Source organism: Strix uralensis, chromosome 25, assembly GCF_047716275.1.
Source record: "Strix uralensis isolate ZFMK-TIS-50842 chromosome 25, bStrUra1, whole genome shotgun sequence".
Lineage (NCBI taxonomy): Eukaryota > Metazoa > Chordata > Aves > Strigiformes > Strigidae > Strix > Strix uralensis.
In genome coordinates, this window is record NC_133996.1 from 4,637,874 (window position 1) to 4,654,137 (window position 16,264).

Consider the following 16,264-nt stretch of genomic DNA (forward strand, 5'->3'; position numbering starts at 1 on the left):
CGGGCGGCCCCCGGCTCCCCCCTCGGCCAGGGAGAGCTTCGCACGAGTGGAGCAGAGCAGCTTTATTTTAAAAATACTCAGTACAAACAAGTGGGTGAGACAAAGACGGGTATAAATACACTGCGCCCGACGCGACGGGGAGGGGGCGGGTAGGGGGTCCGGCCACCCCAATCTGGGGTGTTCTGTAAAGAAAAGGCCCAAGATTTCCCCTGCGTGGGGAGCAGCAGTCACGCAGGGCAGAGGGGGTCACCATCTTAGCCCAACAGGTCCAGTTTTGCAGGAGAATCAGGGGACATTTCCCCCCCCCCAGAGGAAGACATGACCTGGGCAGCCCAGCCGCTGGGCCAGGCGTGAGGCTCCAAGCACCAGCTGAGGTGGTTCCCACTGTGATCTCATTTCGCAGCCAGCTCTGGGGCAAACGTGTCCCCACACAGCACCTGGGAACTAGATCTTGCACCCCAGAGAGAATGTGGGGAAAGGGGAGGATGCTAACCAGCACCCTGCGAACCCACAGGAGGGAGCAACTTCCAGTGGTGCCACTCCGCATCCCAGTGTCTAAAGAGCTCCCAGCACCCAGGACAAACGACTCCAAGAAACGGTCTTGGCCCACATTTAGCTCAATACATGGCCTCAACAACCTGGGAACAGAAACAGCCAGAAATGTGACACGGAGAGAACAGGGCAGAAGCTGGCCACCCCGCAGACGCTGCCACGCTCTCCCGGTGCTGTGCAGGGGGTAGCTCGGGACAGCAAACTAACCAGTTCGTTGCCACCATCATCCGCGGTGGCCAAACACTAAGAACAAAACAGATTTGGTCTTAAATTGTAACACAAAGAAATAACAAAAGCATTTCTTCCAAACCTAGGGCTCGCAGCCCCAACGTGAACCAAGAGCAACCAAACAGCGGAATTTTCAGCAGTATTTCCCCCTGTTATATAACTCAGTATCTCGCTCTGAAAACCAGAAAAATTCCACCCTCAGCACCACAGCGTTATCACAAGCAATCAGTACTGTAAAGTTGCCCACTAAGGTTAAGGAGAATTGTGAAAGTGAACCGCATCCTATTCTGATTTATTTAGAAATCCCGTTATTTAGCAGAGGAGCAGGGAGCTCCCAGAGAATGAGGGGCAGGGTTACCCCAAAGCCCAAGCCAAGCCTTGCCGGAATCAGAAGAGCTCTCCAATCCAGCTCCACCACCCTGCCACGTTAGAACCAGAACAGCTTCCCTCCTCCTGCCCAAGCAGCAAGCCGAGGCGAGTCTCCCCGCTGGCCCGCGGTGGGGTCCCAGGCACAGAGGCCACAGACGTCCCAAGCTCCCCAGGATTGTTTGCGATGGCTCTAAAGGCTGCTACAAGAAACAGCAGCTCCTCACGCTGCCAGCAGATGCATTAGGCACGAAGCAGCGTGGGGACAGGAGGTTTCTCCAGCACATTAAGGCACTTCAGCATCAATTCACTTCCTCTGCAGCCTGAGTCACACTCATGCTCACAGTGCTATTTCGGGGGGATAAAAGGTTTAAGGCTTCTGGGGTAACAGTGCCCAGGGGGAGCATTTTCAGAGTCTTCTTTTAGTGTTGCTTTATTCTCCAACTGCTGCTGGCTACTGAAAGACTCCGGTCGCATTTACCCAAGGAAAGCGGGTCCTGCTCCGTGAACGGCCACCCAAGCATCAAGCCAGACCTGTGAGCAGAGGATCTGAGGAGCCCGTAGCATCCTGGTGTAATTAGCAGTGGTGTAACTGGCACACCTGCTTGCCCGTGAAGTCCACAGAGAGCCTCTGAGCGCCCTGATAATCCTCTGGTCTTACTGGTCACACAGGATCTGCGCCGAGAATTTATCAGAAAGACCAGGGCATACATTTCCTTTTAGTGATGATTTTAACTGTCACATTTGCATGTTCAGCATTTGACATGCCCGTAAGGCAATTCAGAATTCATCTCCCAGCGTCAGAGACCACGCCAGCTCCAGTAAACACAGCACAAACACATTCCACAAGATCAAAGCTACTGCAAAGCCCGACACCGAAGCCCTGAATGATTCCAGTTAGCCAGTCAGCAGCTAAACACTTCTGGCAACAAACCCCCTGATTTCTCACAGATTGGATAAGTCACACCTCTTGTACCCGAGCAAAGGGATGGTAAAGTGCTGTGTAGGTTTTGGGTTGTAGGAGCTTTAGACTCCTGAGGGTTTCAAGTCTTCATTTCCTGCCTTACTTTGGGGTATGCTCTTTACTGGGTGATGCAGTTGTCTCCCATGTCCTGAGCATATCTGTCAGATATTGCCGTCCTTAAGTCCTCTACCTCTTTGTGAAGCTGTTTTACCTCCACCAGTTTCTTGGCAAGTCCATCAGGGCTCAGCAAGTCGTCCTTCTCCTTAGCAGAGTACTGCACAGCTGTGGAGGCAGAGAAGGGAGTGACCTCACAGGCAATTCTGACTGAGGATCACACACGTTTGCAAGCGAGCCGGAAAAACCAACGCACATTTGCAGAAGAGGTACTACTTAACATTTAGTTATTACAACATGCATCTTTAGAGCTAGCTAACCACAGAAAGAAGGCTGAGAATCCCAGAAAGACAAGAACCTGTAATATATGCGAGTTATTTAATTCTGCCACAGCACAGGAACCGAAGGGTTTGCTCTGCCATCGCTCCACATACTTACAGCGAATGCCCAGGAGCAGAGAGAGGTTGGGATCCTTGCCCTGAGCCCTCTGAGTGACGATGCTGTAGACAGACTGCAAATCCTGCAGACAACTGGCCAGCTCACTGTGCAATTCCTGGGTGAGGCGGGCTGTCTCAGCAGGCAGCGGCTGGGTCGTTAGCTCTGCCTGCCGGAGTCGTTCCTGAAGGGTCAGGTTCTTCTCGATGAGATCCTGGTTCTGCACTGAAAGCTGAACCAAGGGGCACAGCAGGTTAGTGGTCACTTGGTACAGAACTAGCACACTTAAAGCGACTTAACGCAACTGCTCGAGGGTGATGGGAGTGCCAAGGGCAGGAGGAGCTGGTTTACATCAAGCCCTCCAGACTCCTCGCTAGAGGAGCGGTGTCAGTCCTTTGGGGTGTGAGCATTCAGCCTTCCTGGCTCAGAAAGAAGCGCCTCATGACACTGCACTGCCCCTGCTGAGGCATGATGCAGCAAAATAAGCTTCCAGGAGGTTGTGCACCAGCCGCTCACCCCAACAGTGGCCAACCCTTCCCTCCAGGGCTGCCAGCATGCCTGGTTTCCTTTAGGCTGGAGTGGGGCTCAGCCCTGCCCTTCAGCCAGGGCTGCAGTCGAGTTTGGACTCGGGCTTGCCGCCTTGCTGCCCCCAGCTGGCAAGCTCAGCGTCCTCCACCACAGCCCGCAGCCCCAGCTGAAGTTCCCGAGGCAGAAACTGCCTTTCTCCTCCTGCTCTGACCAAAGAGCTCCTTTCAGAGCACTGACAGGGCAACTGACTACCAGGAAGCAGGAGAGGTTGTGCTGCTGACTGCAAATTAAGGGCCTTGCTAAAAGACAATCCATTGTTCATTCAACTGCTGTGCTCGGGTACTCTAAACACTCCTGCTCTGACCTCTTTCACAGCGGTCCGGAGCTGCTGCAGTGCGTTTTCTCTTCTCATCGCCTCCTCTTTCAGAGCTTGGCTTGTCCCCTCTTCCTGGCCCACCTGTTCTTCCAGGTTCTGGAACAGACCATGGGAAAATATAAGTCTACCTCATCTCACAGCAGATTCTCAGTTCTAGGTCCCTCTGCAGTTACCTCTCACCTTTACTTGCAAGGACAATTGTTCCATCTTCTTCTGCTGTTTGTCCACAATCTGGAATCAAAAGCATAGCCATCAGAACTGGCCACACAGACTCAGTAATACCACCAGGATTTCCCCTTCAGCAGGAGAGCATCCCCTCTCCTTTCCCGTCCACTTACTGCTTTAATCACTGCCTCTGTTAGTAGTGGACTTAGATTCCCTGACGAAAGGCACCTGATAAAAGGCACCATTAGGACTATCAGCTAAAAACAGACTGGAGAAGTTGCATTCTTGTGGTTTTCCTCTCCCCCCTTCTGCATTCTGCAACTTCTCTGCAGTGTTACTGTACAACCACATGGTTATCACACCAAGAACAACTTAGAAAACCCCTCAGTTTGGAATTCCAGCAACTGCTGCTTCAGTATGATTGTGACTGCAAAAGTCCCTGATTTCATTTCAGTGCCTGGTGTGACTCAGTGGAAGGAAAAATGTGTGATCCCCAGTTGGGACAGGCCGTTACCTTCCTGAGGCAGTCGCATTCTTTCTTCAGAGAGTCATTTTCTATTTTCTGTCTCTCCCCATCCTGGGCAGGGGGTCCTCTCTCAGCATTCTTTACACACTGCTGCACCTTGTCCTGCAAGCTGAAATTAGCAAAACACCATGGGAAAAGCAGCTTTGTTTAGGGTGTTCCCCTCACTAAAGAATCTGAGGAGGCAAATGATTTTCCTATCAGATGTTGGTGTTGCTCTGTTTGCATCCCAGCTTGCAAACTGGCTGTGAAGGAAGGAGTCCCCCTTCCCCCTGGACACAGCCGTGCCCATGATATTGGCACATTTGCAGAGGTAAAACGATCGCAGATTACGTAGGTCCACTCTGCCAGGAGTTACGGTTGGGAGCAGTAACCCAAGGACACAAACCCAGGTGACAAAACAGGGCTCCCCTCCTCTCCTTTCAGCCACGTGGTTCTGCTCCCACCCTCCACCACTGGCACGCAGAACCTGAATACAGTGTTTGGGTGAGCACTGACATAATCATCACAAATCCATGGTAACCTGCTTCTGACGGGTGGGATAGTGGGTGTTCTTGGGCAGCGATTACTTCGGCAGCAAGGTGAAGCTTATTCTAATCCTCCCGATTTTTACCTGCGCACAGTGGAAAGAAGCTCCAGCTCCTTGTGTTTTTGGGTTTCTAGCTGCATTTCTTGCTCCCTGAAAGCAGCCCGGACATCTCCAAGCTCTGTTTCCAGTGCCAGCACTGTTTCCTGCATAGCAGTACTCTTCAGTTCAGATTCCTTCAGCTGCAACAAAGATCATCATAACACTCTAGAGACTTCCCACACCACATTTCAACATTTGCAATGCTGATTTTTACTACCTATGTGGCAATTCTCAGCTACAGCTCAGAACATTCCTCCTCCAAAATGGCCAGACCACAACTTTACTTGAGCAGCTGCACAGGGGATTATCTGCAGCTGTGGAAAAGCCACCTGAGCAAGTATCTGAAGAGCTATCTTCACAACTCAGAAAGATTTACCTTCTGACTCTGTTTCTGGTGGTCCTCGAGAGTTGGTAAGTCAGCCAAGTATCGTTCCAGGGTCTCGATTCTCTGTTGTCTCTCCCTGTTTTGCTCAGTTTCCTTCTGGCATTTCTTTTTAAGATTATTAATGTGTTTGTCTCTTCCCTTTACCTGTGGTTATATACAAGTTTAGTTTATATAATTTCTTGTCCATTCTTCAGTCTTTTCTAAGTCCACTCATTCATCTTTTTGTACAGCACTCATCATCAAAATACAAGATCACCTGAACTCAGCAATGTTTCTGCTCACTTAAAGACAGGCTTCTTCTGTGGTTGAAAGAAGAGGTACTGAAATATTTTTAACTGCAGGAGGAAAGGCTTTTGCTTATAAGCCAAAAAATTCTACAAGATCAGAAAATGCCTACAATAACACATCGCCACAGAAAACTTTCACCTAGGCACTACATTGACTTTTAGCTTCTCAAAGAAAAAGCACCTTCCCATCTCTAGAGCAATGGGATCATACCCTTTCTTCCTGTTTCTTTAACTCCTCTGCATGTTTCTGCATAGTTTCCTTCAGCGACTCCCGGATCAGTTTTGCATCCACCTCTGCAGCAGCCAGTTTTCTCTCCAGTTCAATCTTTTCCTTACTGAGGGATTCAGTCTTCTCTGTGAACTGTGCTCGAAGAAACGTGTTCTCCCTCTGCAGCTCCTGCAAACAGACACAGCCTATGAATTTGCCTAGTTACAAACTGGCACCAAGCAGCTGCACTGTCTCAGAGCTGTATTCTCCGCCCTCCTAATTCCCAAACGTCATTCAGCCCCTCTCATATACTGCAGTATCTGAAATAGCCCTTGTCAGTGCTGTCAGGCGTTTGCATCACTAGCACAGCTTCTAAACAAACCATAGTACTTCAGGGCTTGAATTCTCAAGAGTCACAGAAGATCTTAGAGATGACAGGTAATTGGGACCCCAGACAAAGAATAATTTTACTCTGCATAACCCTCCTACTCAGGAAGTGACTTATGAGAAGTGGTAGGTCTGTTGGATTCAACACATTTCTTACTGACACCCTGTTGCACCCAATTACCTGCAATCTCAACATGTAGACATCTCCGTAGGGTGCTGGACAGCCAAGCAGGGCACTGTGAACCTGCAGTTCACTTTCCCGGACTTTCTGCTCCAACTGTGATATGTGTTGTCTTTGTCTGTAAAAAAAAAAAAACCCAGGTAATACACTGTTCTCAAACATACAGTAAAGAGCAATACAACATGAACAGTGCCACCACAACTCCAACGCTCCATACAGTGACAAGCAGAACAGAAAGACAACTCTCCAACTCAGAACTGACCTGCAGAAATAATGTGAAAGAATTCAATTTCTTTACAATCGATACTAACCTTTCTTCCCTCCCTTCAAAGTCTCCCCCCCAGCAATGATTACGGATAAAACACAAGCCTTGCATGCTTTGGAGGATCCAGCTTGTCTGCAGAGCTTATGAGTAAAATGAACAGATACCAGAGGACTCAAAATGAGCAAGCAGAAAGAGTATTTACAGTCCAAATGCTGAAGGTAGTTTTCATTAGGATTTACTTTTTCGAAAAGCTTATGAATCACTGGTGTTGGGTATGAGAAGTGTCATTTGCCAGCCCAAACTCACAAAGAACATATTTAAAATAATAATCTCAAAAGGCCCCCAGAAAGTCCTCAAGCAAAAAGGCAGTAGTTTTGACATTCCAGATAATTGTGATGTGAACAGAAATCTTTATCCCTTATAAAACACAGAGAACCATAACCAAAACTGTTTTATTTGAACCCTTCAGGATTATCATCTGAATTCCAAAAGGGGAGGAGAGTTCGTGAAAAAAATAGGCTGTTCTCAAAGGTCATTATGGTGTTCTTTGCAACAAAAAAAAGCTCAATGTGGTAAAAAGGACTCTGAGATACAAGCTTTCCTTGCTACTTTCAAAACCCTCCCTTTCCAAAAGGAAATGCACTGGAGTCCTTAAACCACACGTCAGTCTCAAACTCTCACCTGTCAATGAGGAGCTCTTTCTCCTTGAGTTGGTTTTCATTGGAGTTCAGGATATTGATCCACTGGGCTGGATCAGGTGTAGGCAGCGAAGGAGAATACATGGAGGGATGGTGGCAGGCGCCTCCATTTTGTAACTGAAAGAGGAGACAAAATGAGGAGGGAGAGGTTTGTGCTCCACAGAGGTAATTGCAACACTGCTACAGCTATTTTGCACACTGTGTGCTCATCTGCATGCCAGGGCACAGCTATTTCAGTCTCCATCGATGTCCAAGAACAAGTAACTTTGCCCAAGCAAAACTGGAGATTAACAAATAATTTTAGATCACTGTGCTAGCTCGCTGGAAACAATTTGTCTCCATTAGGGTACAGCGGGTGGGAGGTGATAAACAAACTGTTTCCACCTAATAAACTGCAGTTAGTTTCATGCAACTTTTCAGAAAAAGTCTGTTTCCTAACTCTGGATACAGAATACAACTATTCTAGAAACTTAAGAACTTCTTGACGTGCTTTTTCTTTGCAGTTTCTAGCAGACAGGATATTTCACCTCTTGATCTGAACCGTTGTGAAGTGCTGTAACATAACCCAGGGCTGCTCTGCATAAGCAGCACATTGAACGATACCTGTGACAACACATGTTGTAAAAACAGATCATTAAGAGACTTTTGGCGTAAGACGGGGAGAAGCATGAGCCATTTTCCCCTCTTTCTTCAAAAGTCTGGGACAATGAGTCATGACTAAGGAGACAGGAAGGGTTTCAGACTCTCACACAAGCAGCTCCCTACCTGCATTTGCTCTATTTGCAGTCGCACTTTCTCCAGCTGTTGTTTCCAAGCACTGAGCTCGCAGACCCTATCGTGCGGATGTAGGGTGCAGGCTTCTTGCATCCAGCCTCTAGATGGAGGAGTTACAGGTTTTGAAAAGAAATTGTTGGCCTGAAGTCCTGTTGGCATCAGTCTGCTCCCGCTCGGCCACGTTCCGTCCTGGGGCTCGCAGGCTCCGTTAGCCCCTGCCACTTGTTTACTCTCTGGCAGCACCTTATAATGGTCCTTTCCTGCCTCAGCTGTCCCAGAGTTTGGATTGAACTTCTGGAACCTGTGGAGAGGGTCAGTGCACAAACTATCCACAAAGAGAGACTGGTTAAGGGTGCGTTCAATGGCAGGGGTGTCAAACTTCCAAGTATCTTCTGTTCTCATGTGATCAGAAACAGGATGCCAGGATTGCTCAAAACCATTTTCCCCTGAAGTCCCGTAGAGACGCAAGAGATCTCTGGGTGGCACCTGAGAAGACTTCCCAGCGTTAAAATCTCCGTTTCTCATGAGTCCTGCGTGTTCAGAAGCAGATCCTGGCACAGCAGTTTTTGAAGTACTCTGCGAACAGCTCTGGTCTCCTGCAGAGCACAGCTTGGAGGGTGAGGCACCCAGCGTAGAAGGCATAACATGGGCTGTTGGGATGGTCACTTGGGTTTTGATGGGCTGGAATGAGGAACCGTTACTGGAATTGCAAAAGTCTAGGGAAAGAAGAAGAGTGATGTTCTAATTACAATCCTGAAAATATTCTGACATGAACAGCCACTCCTCTGCTGAACTACACAGAAGAATTTCAAAACCCGATTCCTTTCCCCCAAACACGTCGTCCTAAACAGCAGCACCAGAACTAAGGCACGCACCTATGTTCCCCCTCACTACAAGTTTCAGGAGCCTGCTGACATTTTCCTACCACTGTAAACCACAGGGAGAATCCAAGTTTAATTCAGTACACACTTTTAATCCCCTGTTTTCAAGCTATTCTAGTATAATCTTAAATCAATAAGGTTATCTTTCTATAGGTTTAGAAATCAAGACCTTTAAATTGAATAAAAAGGCTGAAACTTACTCAGCTGAACACTGAGACCTTGATTCTGTTCTGCCCGTCCCACAGCTCAGCGACTCTGAACTGTAACCAAAGCTAAGTGGAGACTTCACTAAGCCCATGATGAGCTTCAAACATAGCTGAACACTAGATCACCAAGCAGTTGACCTTCGAACTCCTCCAGGACACTGCAGCAAAAGAGCTTTTTCTAGAGGCTAGAGTAATGGCTCTCGCCTTATCGCCACAGGAAATGAGACAGAGTTCAGCGCACGCACCCCAGCGTGAGCCCGTCCTGTCAGATGGGCACCAAACCTGGCTACATGGAAATACAGGGTTATTCTTAGCAACTCTCAGATTTCAATACAGCAACAGCAAGAGCTGGGAAAGGCAAACAGCAAAGTGCCTGTTCCCACTCCTCGTCCCGACACATTGTGTGTCGCAGTAATTCCACGTTTCTCCCAGATACACAAACTTGTTTTCTTCATGGCTTTGGCTAAAGGCCCATCCCCACATGATGTGTCTTTAATCCAACATCAGGACTGCAAGGTCACCCTTCCACCCCTTTGTGACCTCAAAGCACTGCTACAAAAAGGAATAAAAGGTTATAATTTGAATATGACCAAAACCAGATTCTGCAAAGAATCATCAAAATGTAGGAAAATTATCACCATAAAGGCGCAAGACCCTCTTCTCAAAAACAAGCAGGAGGGGGAGAAAATCTCTTAGACATTACTTGGCTGTGCCTAGGAACTCCAGAGAACACTGTGCTACCAAGCAGTCACAAGCACGTTCACCCTGGCAAACAGAAGAGACAGTACAGTTTCCTTTTACAGCCCCTAAATTTACACCCCAGGATCACTAACAGGAACTCGAGTTCTCTGACCAGCACGCCACGTGCCGATGCTGCAATCGGTTCCTTGAGTGTGCTAAGGGTCATCACAACATTTCTGACTAATGTACTGACCCGAATGTCAGCGTGCTTCGGCCAGCTGTCAGCGCTGCCGTTCAGCCTCAGCTCTTTCAAACAAGCCTCCAACATTACAAACGTTCAGAAAGGCAATTTCCCAAAGAGCCATCGTTATCTCCCCTGCCCTCAGCATGCAACTGAGGATTTTATTATCCTGAGAGAGGCTAATGGGACACCTAGTAATATTTTTAGCAATATTTTCACAAGCCACATGTTTTCAGAAGCCTTCATTTCAGCTCACACATTAAGATCTACAGCTCATTCAAAAGGCTCAGGGTAGCTTGTGAGAACGCGTGAAGCGCTTTGTTTTAAAGAACAACACAAACTTCCTTGCTGCTGAAAGAATTGGTGAATCACTAGTGGTTTATGTTACTTTCATGGATGAAGATGAAAATACTGGGACAAGCAACTTCCCAGAACACGCCTCAGCCGAGGGCAAGGCTGCAGGATTCTGCAGTGAGGAGACTTACACACAAAGACACACTGATCTGAAGTCTTTAGAGGCACCCATAAATTATTTCTTAAAAAAAATAAAATCACACAACAGACTTGCTCATAAATCACACGTTGGTCAATATGAACCAGCAAATCACCAAGGTGGCTCTTTTAGTTAGTTAAAAATGCTTATTGGAAGATAACCAAACTAGCTTAGAGAAACAGCAAGTCCCTCGATCCCTTGTTTATATTTCAGGCAGCATATCTGTGTACCGAGGCACTGGTTTTGAAATAGTCTCCAAACATCATTATGGATTCTGCTCTCCCCAGGTTATTTAATGCTTCTTGGTCTTATAAGAAAACTTAGTCTTTGGCTGTCACTGTGTGATCTTGTGCTGACCATCACCTTCTGTGCTGCCTGAGCAGGAGGTCCCAATGCCCCCATCCCCGCTGTCGGCCACACTGGAACAGCGACTGACACGGCTCTGGAACTTCACAGACAACATCGGTGTTTTCCAGTCAGTCCCCACAAAATGACTCTTCAGACTGGTGCTGGGATCTGGAGAGAGAAAGCCAGGGATATTTATGTTTTAACCAACAGACTGAAAAGGCTTTTAGTACACTCAATTAAGCCATATCTAATGACCCCCAAGACCAAATCCCAAACTTGCTTTACTCCCCATACTGTTGCTAAAGAAATCTCTTTTGCAAAAGAAAATGGCAGCAAGCACTGGGAAGTCAAATAATATCAACAGGAGACTGAAAATCCATCTTGTTATGGAAGTCAGGATGCAAAAGCAGTAAATGATATTCCCACTGATAAGTCTGGTGATATTACAGCCAGCTGATGCTCTGGTACTCGGACTAAAAAGAACAACAGCAGCATTAGCACACAGCAAAACTGCTTAAGTTAAAGATACGTTTTTGCATTAACTGTTAAGAACTCTTCCAGATTTACCAGTTATCCAGAGATAAGTTCGTTATCAAATGGCTCTCTATCTTTGCATATCCATGGAATTGTTTTATTTTGCAGGGATAAGACATTGGGTTTTTTTAATAAAAAGCTTTTAGTAAGAACTCTTCTCAGGGCCACCTGGCTCCTCAGAGAAACTGAAACAAGATCCAACAGCAGCAGGGCTTTGAAGAAAGGACTGTCATTACCTGATGGACTGTTCTGCTGGAGCCTCAGGTCTGGATGTTTCTCAAGAGCAGCCATCTTACCTATCCAGTGAACTACAGGGCAATAAATAAAAATCCTATTTTAAATCAGCATAAACCAAACCCCCGTTCCCACTAACCAAGCGAAGGGTACATACACACCAGTTACTCTTCATTCAGAGTAACACAGTGTTTCATAAGTAGCATCTCCTCCCAAGAATATCTGTTTCATCCCTGCAGCAACAGAGGCAATACTTTAAAAAAAACCCCTTTGCAGTTATTGTAGGTTTTCTTCATGCCTGAGAAATGAGGAGAGTTCCTGTTTGGAACATTCTGCAGGTATGCAGCAGTTCATCAGCGCCTTTCAACTGGGGCATGTGTTATCCCCATCGTCGTTATTTATAGAGCATCAGTCACCATGGTACCTACACACTGGCTTTATGGCTGTGGAGACTAAAAATTTCCCTTTAAAAATCTTAACTTTAAACCAGTTCGTTTCTGCCCTCTGTAGAGGTCACTGAGCAACTACATGCAGAAATGCAGTCATTCAAAACTTCGTGTTGCTGTTCCATAAATGGCAATCATTATCTATCCAGAGCTTTGGTTTAATTTATCTGCTTATCTGAGTACTTCAGACAGTGAATTTCCTGCCTCTGATGATGCAAGTATAATTTATAGCTCTCAGGCTTCACTGTGGAAATTCAAGGCCTCTCTCCACTCCACCAGTCAAACAGTAAATCCTCTATTGCCAGCTCTCACAAAAATTTGCTTAACTGACTCAGAGAGCTCATAGAAACCATTAATTCCTAGAAAACATACATATACAGATTTTACGACATAGGAATACAATAGGATAATGAACCAGAAGCAGCATTTCACTCAGCAGAGAAATAAAACACTTCTAGCTAAAGGTAGTGCTGATTATGTTTAATTTAGGTACATTTCAGAAATTCCTGGGTTTAAATCCCAGCCTCCAGCACTACAGTCAGGCAGTTATAACAGGGAAATTCAAGCATAGGCTCTTGAAATAAAATAGACAAAGCAACCAAAGCATTCCCACCTCACTCAGCACCACCCTCTCACAAACACACCCCCCAGGGAGCACCCACACCATCCTACAAACCATCCTACAAACCTGTACCCTTCCACCAGCGGGCACAGGGCAGATCCTGCAAAGGGGGCGGGAAGGGACATGTGCAAAATAAGGAAAAACGAAGGAGAAAGAGGAAGGGGAGCAGTGGGTCACGAAGAGAAGGGGAGCAGCACTTTACGCGATGGAAGGGGAGGGTTTGGCGGGTACGTGGGGTGATGTGAAGCCCTTCACCCCCCGGAAGGGGATGAGGAGAAGAGTGATTTAGGTGAAGGGAAGAGAGGGGAAAGCGGGAGGAAGCAACTGCCTGGAGGGCGCAGCCTGATCCCGAGGGGCCGGTCCCCTGGGGGGGGTGAGAGGCCGGTCCCCTGAGGGGGCGAGGGGCCGGTCCCCTGAGGGGGCGAGGGGCCGCCAAGCTGCCCGGGCCGGAGAAGGAGGGATGGTTGCACAGAGGTGCGGCGCAGGCCGGGTGCTGCCCCACGCCGGAGCAGCCCGCTGAGGCCCGGCAGCGGGACGGCTCCCGGGCGGGCCCAACCCCTCACCTGGCTCCGCCGCGGCGCTCGCGCTGCCCCGCGCGCCGCGACCGTTACAGCCGCGGGGGGGGTGGGAGGGCCCTGCCCGCCCCCTCCCTGCCCCGAAGCCTATCGGACGCGTCGTCCCCGCCCCTGCCTCTCGCTCATTGGCTCTCCGGGACGCTGATCCCCGCCCCGTAGCTTCGCGGTGGGAGAGACGGCGTCTGGCGGAGGAATACTGTCCACAGCCGCCCCCCGTAGGGCGGGGCCTGGCAGAGCGGCCCCGGCCCTCTCCCTGCGCATGCGCAGTGCCGCGGCGGTGGGCCGGGGCGTGAGGGAGGGCACTGAGGAGGCGGTGGGGACTGGGCGGGGGCCGCTCCGCAGTCGGGCTCAGACCCCGCGTTGTACCCCCATACCCAGGGTCCACCGCCCCCTCGGGGTCCCCCAGCCAGCCGAGGACCCCAGGGTGAGGGGCTGGAAAGGGCAGCGCTGCCCGAAAGGCCCTGAACGCCCCCCCCCCGATCCTATTGGCCCCCCAGTTCTCCAATTTCCCCCAAGATTCCAACAGCCTCCCCAGAACCCCACTAGCAGCCCCATTACCCCCCCCATCAGGACCCCAATATCTCCCCCAGAACCTCCTCCAAGGATGTTCCCAATCCCCACCCTCCCGGAGACCAACATCCCCCTCAAGACCCCCCTGTGGACCCCAATAACCTTCCCAAACCCCTCCACGACTCCATTACACCCCCTCTGGGACCCAAATAACACTTCTGGGACCCCAATAACCTCCACAGTTCCCACAGAATTCCAATAACATCCCCCCCAGGACCCCAATAACCCTCACAACTCCCACAGAACCCCAGTAACACCCCCCACCCCCAGGTCCCCAACCCCCCTCACGGCTCAGGCAGGTGCTGGGAGTGTTACTGATTTGTTATTTGAGCTGATTTTAATGATTTTTGGTGATTTGGATTTAAATAAGGAATGATTTAGAGTAACCGTACAACCACTTATGCTGCTACAAAGTCCTTTTTTAAAGTCCTAGGCTAAGGCCATGTAGACTACTAATAATCATTAACCAGATTTCTATTCAAAGAATAAGACTTATAACGAGGTACCATCGTTAGGCTGTTCAGTAAGGACGATTTATCGCCCTGTAGACCAGGTGTTCTAAAAGTTACATTGTGAAAGGGCCTCGAAGCGTGTTAAAATCGTGATGTGAGCCAAAATCCTTGCATCAAGGGCATTGGAGGGTCTTTCTTTTAGGTCAGCAGCCTGTGGTGGTCGCAAAAGCAGCTCCCCGACTCATTTCAGGACTCAAGTGCACGTGACAAGAATCACAGAATCACCTCGGTTGGAAAAGCCCTTGAAGCTCCTCCAGTCCCACCATGAACCTCACCCTGACCGTTCCCAACTCCACCAGATCCCTCAGCGCTGGCTCAACCCGACTCTTCAACCCCTTCAGGGATGGGGACTCCCCCCCTGCCCTGGGCAGCCCATTCCAACGCCCAACAACCCCTTCTGCAAAGAAATCCTTCCTAAGAGCCAGTCTGACCCTGCCCTGGCGCAGCTTGAGGCCATTCCCTCTTGTCCTGTTGCTGGTTCCTTGGTTCAAGAGACTCATCCCCCCTCTCTGCACCCTCCTTTCAGGGAGTTGGAGAGGGCCATGAGGTCTCCCCTCAGCCTCCTCTTCTCCAGACTAAACCCCCCCAGTTCCCTCAGCCGCTCCCCATCGGACCTGTGCTCCAGACCCTGCACCAGCTCCGTTGCCCTTCTCTGGACACGCTCGAGTCATTCAATGGCCTTTTTGGAGTGAGGGGCCCAAAACTGAACCCACTCATCGAGGGGCGGCCTCACCAGTGCCGAGCACAGGGGTCAGATCCCTTCCCTGTCCCTGCTGGCCACGCTAGTGCTGATACAGGCCAGGATGCCATTGGCCTTCTTGGCCACCTGGGCAAAGAAAAAGGTGGGAATAAGAAAATGGGAATAAGAAAATGATTTACGGGAATGAGCGTGTTTGAGAACTCGGTTATTATGTCTGACTGTATCCAATATAATCAGTGCGCTACATGAGTTAGCAGTGCACTGTTGGTGAAACGACCCCCCTGCGCACGTGGCCGTTGATAAAGGAGTGTCAGCTAATCTACATCCCGTTGGTGTCGATGAGTTCATCCCGCTTTGGTGATGGGGGGGACACAACGCACTGGAGCCCCTCCCCAGGGGTCCCCCTGGTAAAGGATGGCCTCGTGTGGACCCCAGAGCTCCCAGCAGAGGAGAGGGGGGACGTGGGGGGGCCTGTGGGGATGGGGGACCCTCCAGCCGCTCCATGCTGCAGCCACAGGGCTGCTTCCGGCTGCAGCCTGCAAGGGCTCTATGGTCTCCAGCGAGGCGGCCTAGGCAGGAGGTCCTCCAGCTCTCTATGGTCTCCAGCGAGGTGGCCTAGGCAGGAGGTCCTCCAGCTCTCTATGGTCTCCAGCGAGGTGGCCTAGGCAGGAGGTCCTTCAGCTCTCTATGGTCTCCAGTGAGGCGGCCTAGGCAGGAGGTCCTCCAGCTCTCTATGGTCTCCAGCGAGGCGGCCTAGGCAGGAGGTCCTCCAGCTCTCTATGGTCTCCAGTGAATGATGTTCCTCTACAGAGATTTGCTTAACCCAGCAAGTGGGAATGACTCCTTCTGGAACACTCACTTTGTTCTGGATGGCCTTTGGCTACTGTCACAAGACAATCTACAGCAATCTTCATGTCACAACTCTGGAGGTGACACTGAGAGGAACTTGTAAAGTAGCTTTGCCACTGGTGTGAACTTTCCCCGGGGAGACTGAGCCAGCTGCGGGGCCAGTGAGGCCCGAAGCACACGGCCATTGCGCTGGGCAGCCGGCCAAGGCCAGCCCGCAAGGAGGGAGGGCTGGGCAAGGGGCTGCCAGGCCCCGGGGGGAAGAAAACCCTCTGGGCCCAGCCCCTAACGCTGCCCCTCGAGAAAGGGAG

General features: G+C 49.7%; 1 protein-coding gene across 3 annotated transcripts; it reads right to left on the minus strand.

Moving 5' to 3' along the window:
* Nucleotides 1-47: 47 nt before the first annotated feature.
* On the minus strand, nt 48-13,332 carry CEP85 (centrosomal protein 85). Of its 3 annotated transcripts, none has more exons than XM_074894145.1 (14): nt 13,314-13,332; nt 11,685-11,756; nt 10,930-11,082; nt 8,056-8,780; nt 7,274-7,407; nt 6,328-6,445; nt 5,763-5,948; nt 5,256-5,408; nt 4,865-5,019; nt 4,243-4,363; nt 3,744-3,794; nt 3,552-3,659; nt 2,663-2,891; nt 48-2,392 (listed from the first exon to the last, which is right to left on the minus strand). In XM_074894145.1, exons 2-14 carry the CDS (start codon nt 11,737-11,739, stop codon nt 2,229-2,231), a joined length of 2,352 nt encoding a protein of 783 aa, XP_074750246.1. In that variant the 5' UTR covers nt 11,740-11,756; nt 13,314-13,332; the 3' UTR covers nt 48-2,228. The 3 variants fall into 3 exon arrangements, with proteins under 3 accessions (XP_074750246.1, XP_074750245.1, XP_074750247.1); XM_074894144.1 differs by lacking the exon at nt 13,314-13,332 and adding an exon at nt 11,844-12,094; XM_074894146.1 differs by lacking the exons at nt 10,930-11,082; nt 11,685-11,756; nt 13,314-13,332 and adding an exon at nt 9,146-9,350.
* Between the last annotated feature and the right edge of the window lie 2,932 nt (nt 13,333-16,264).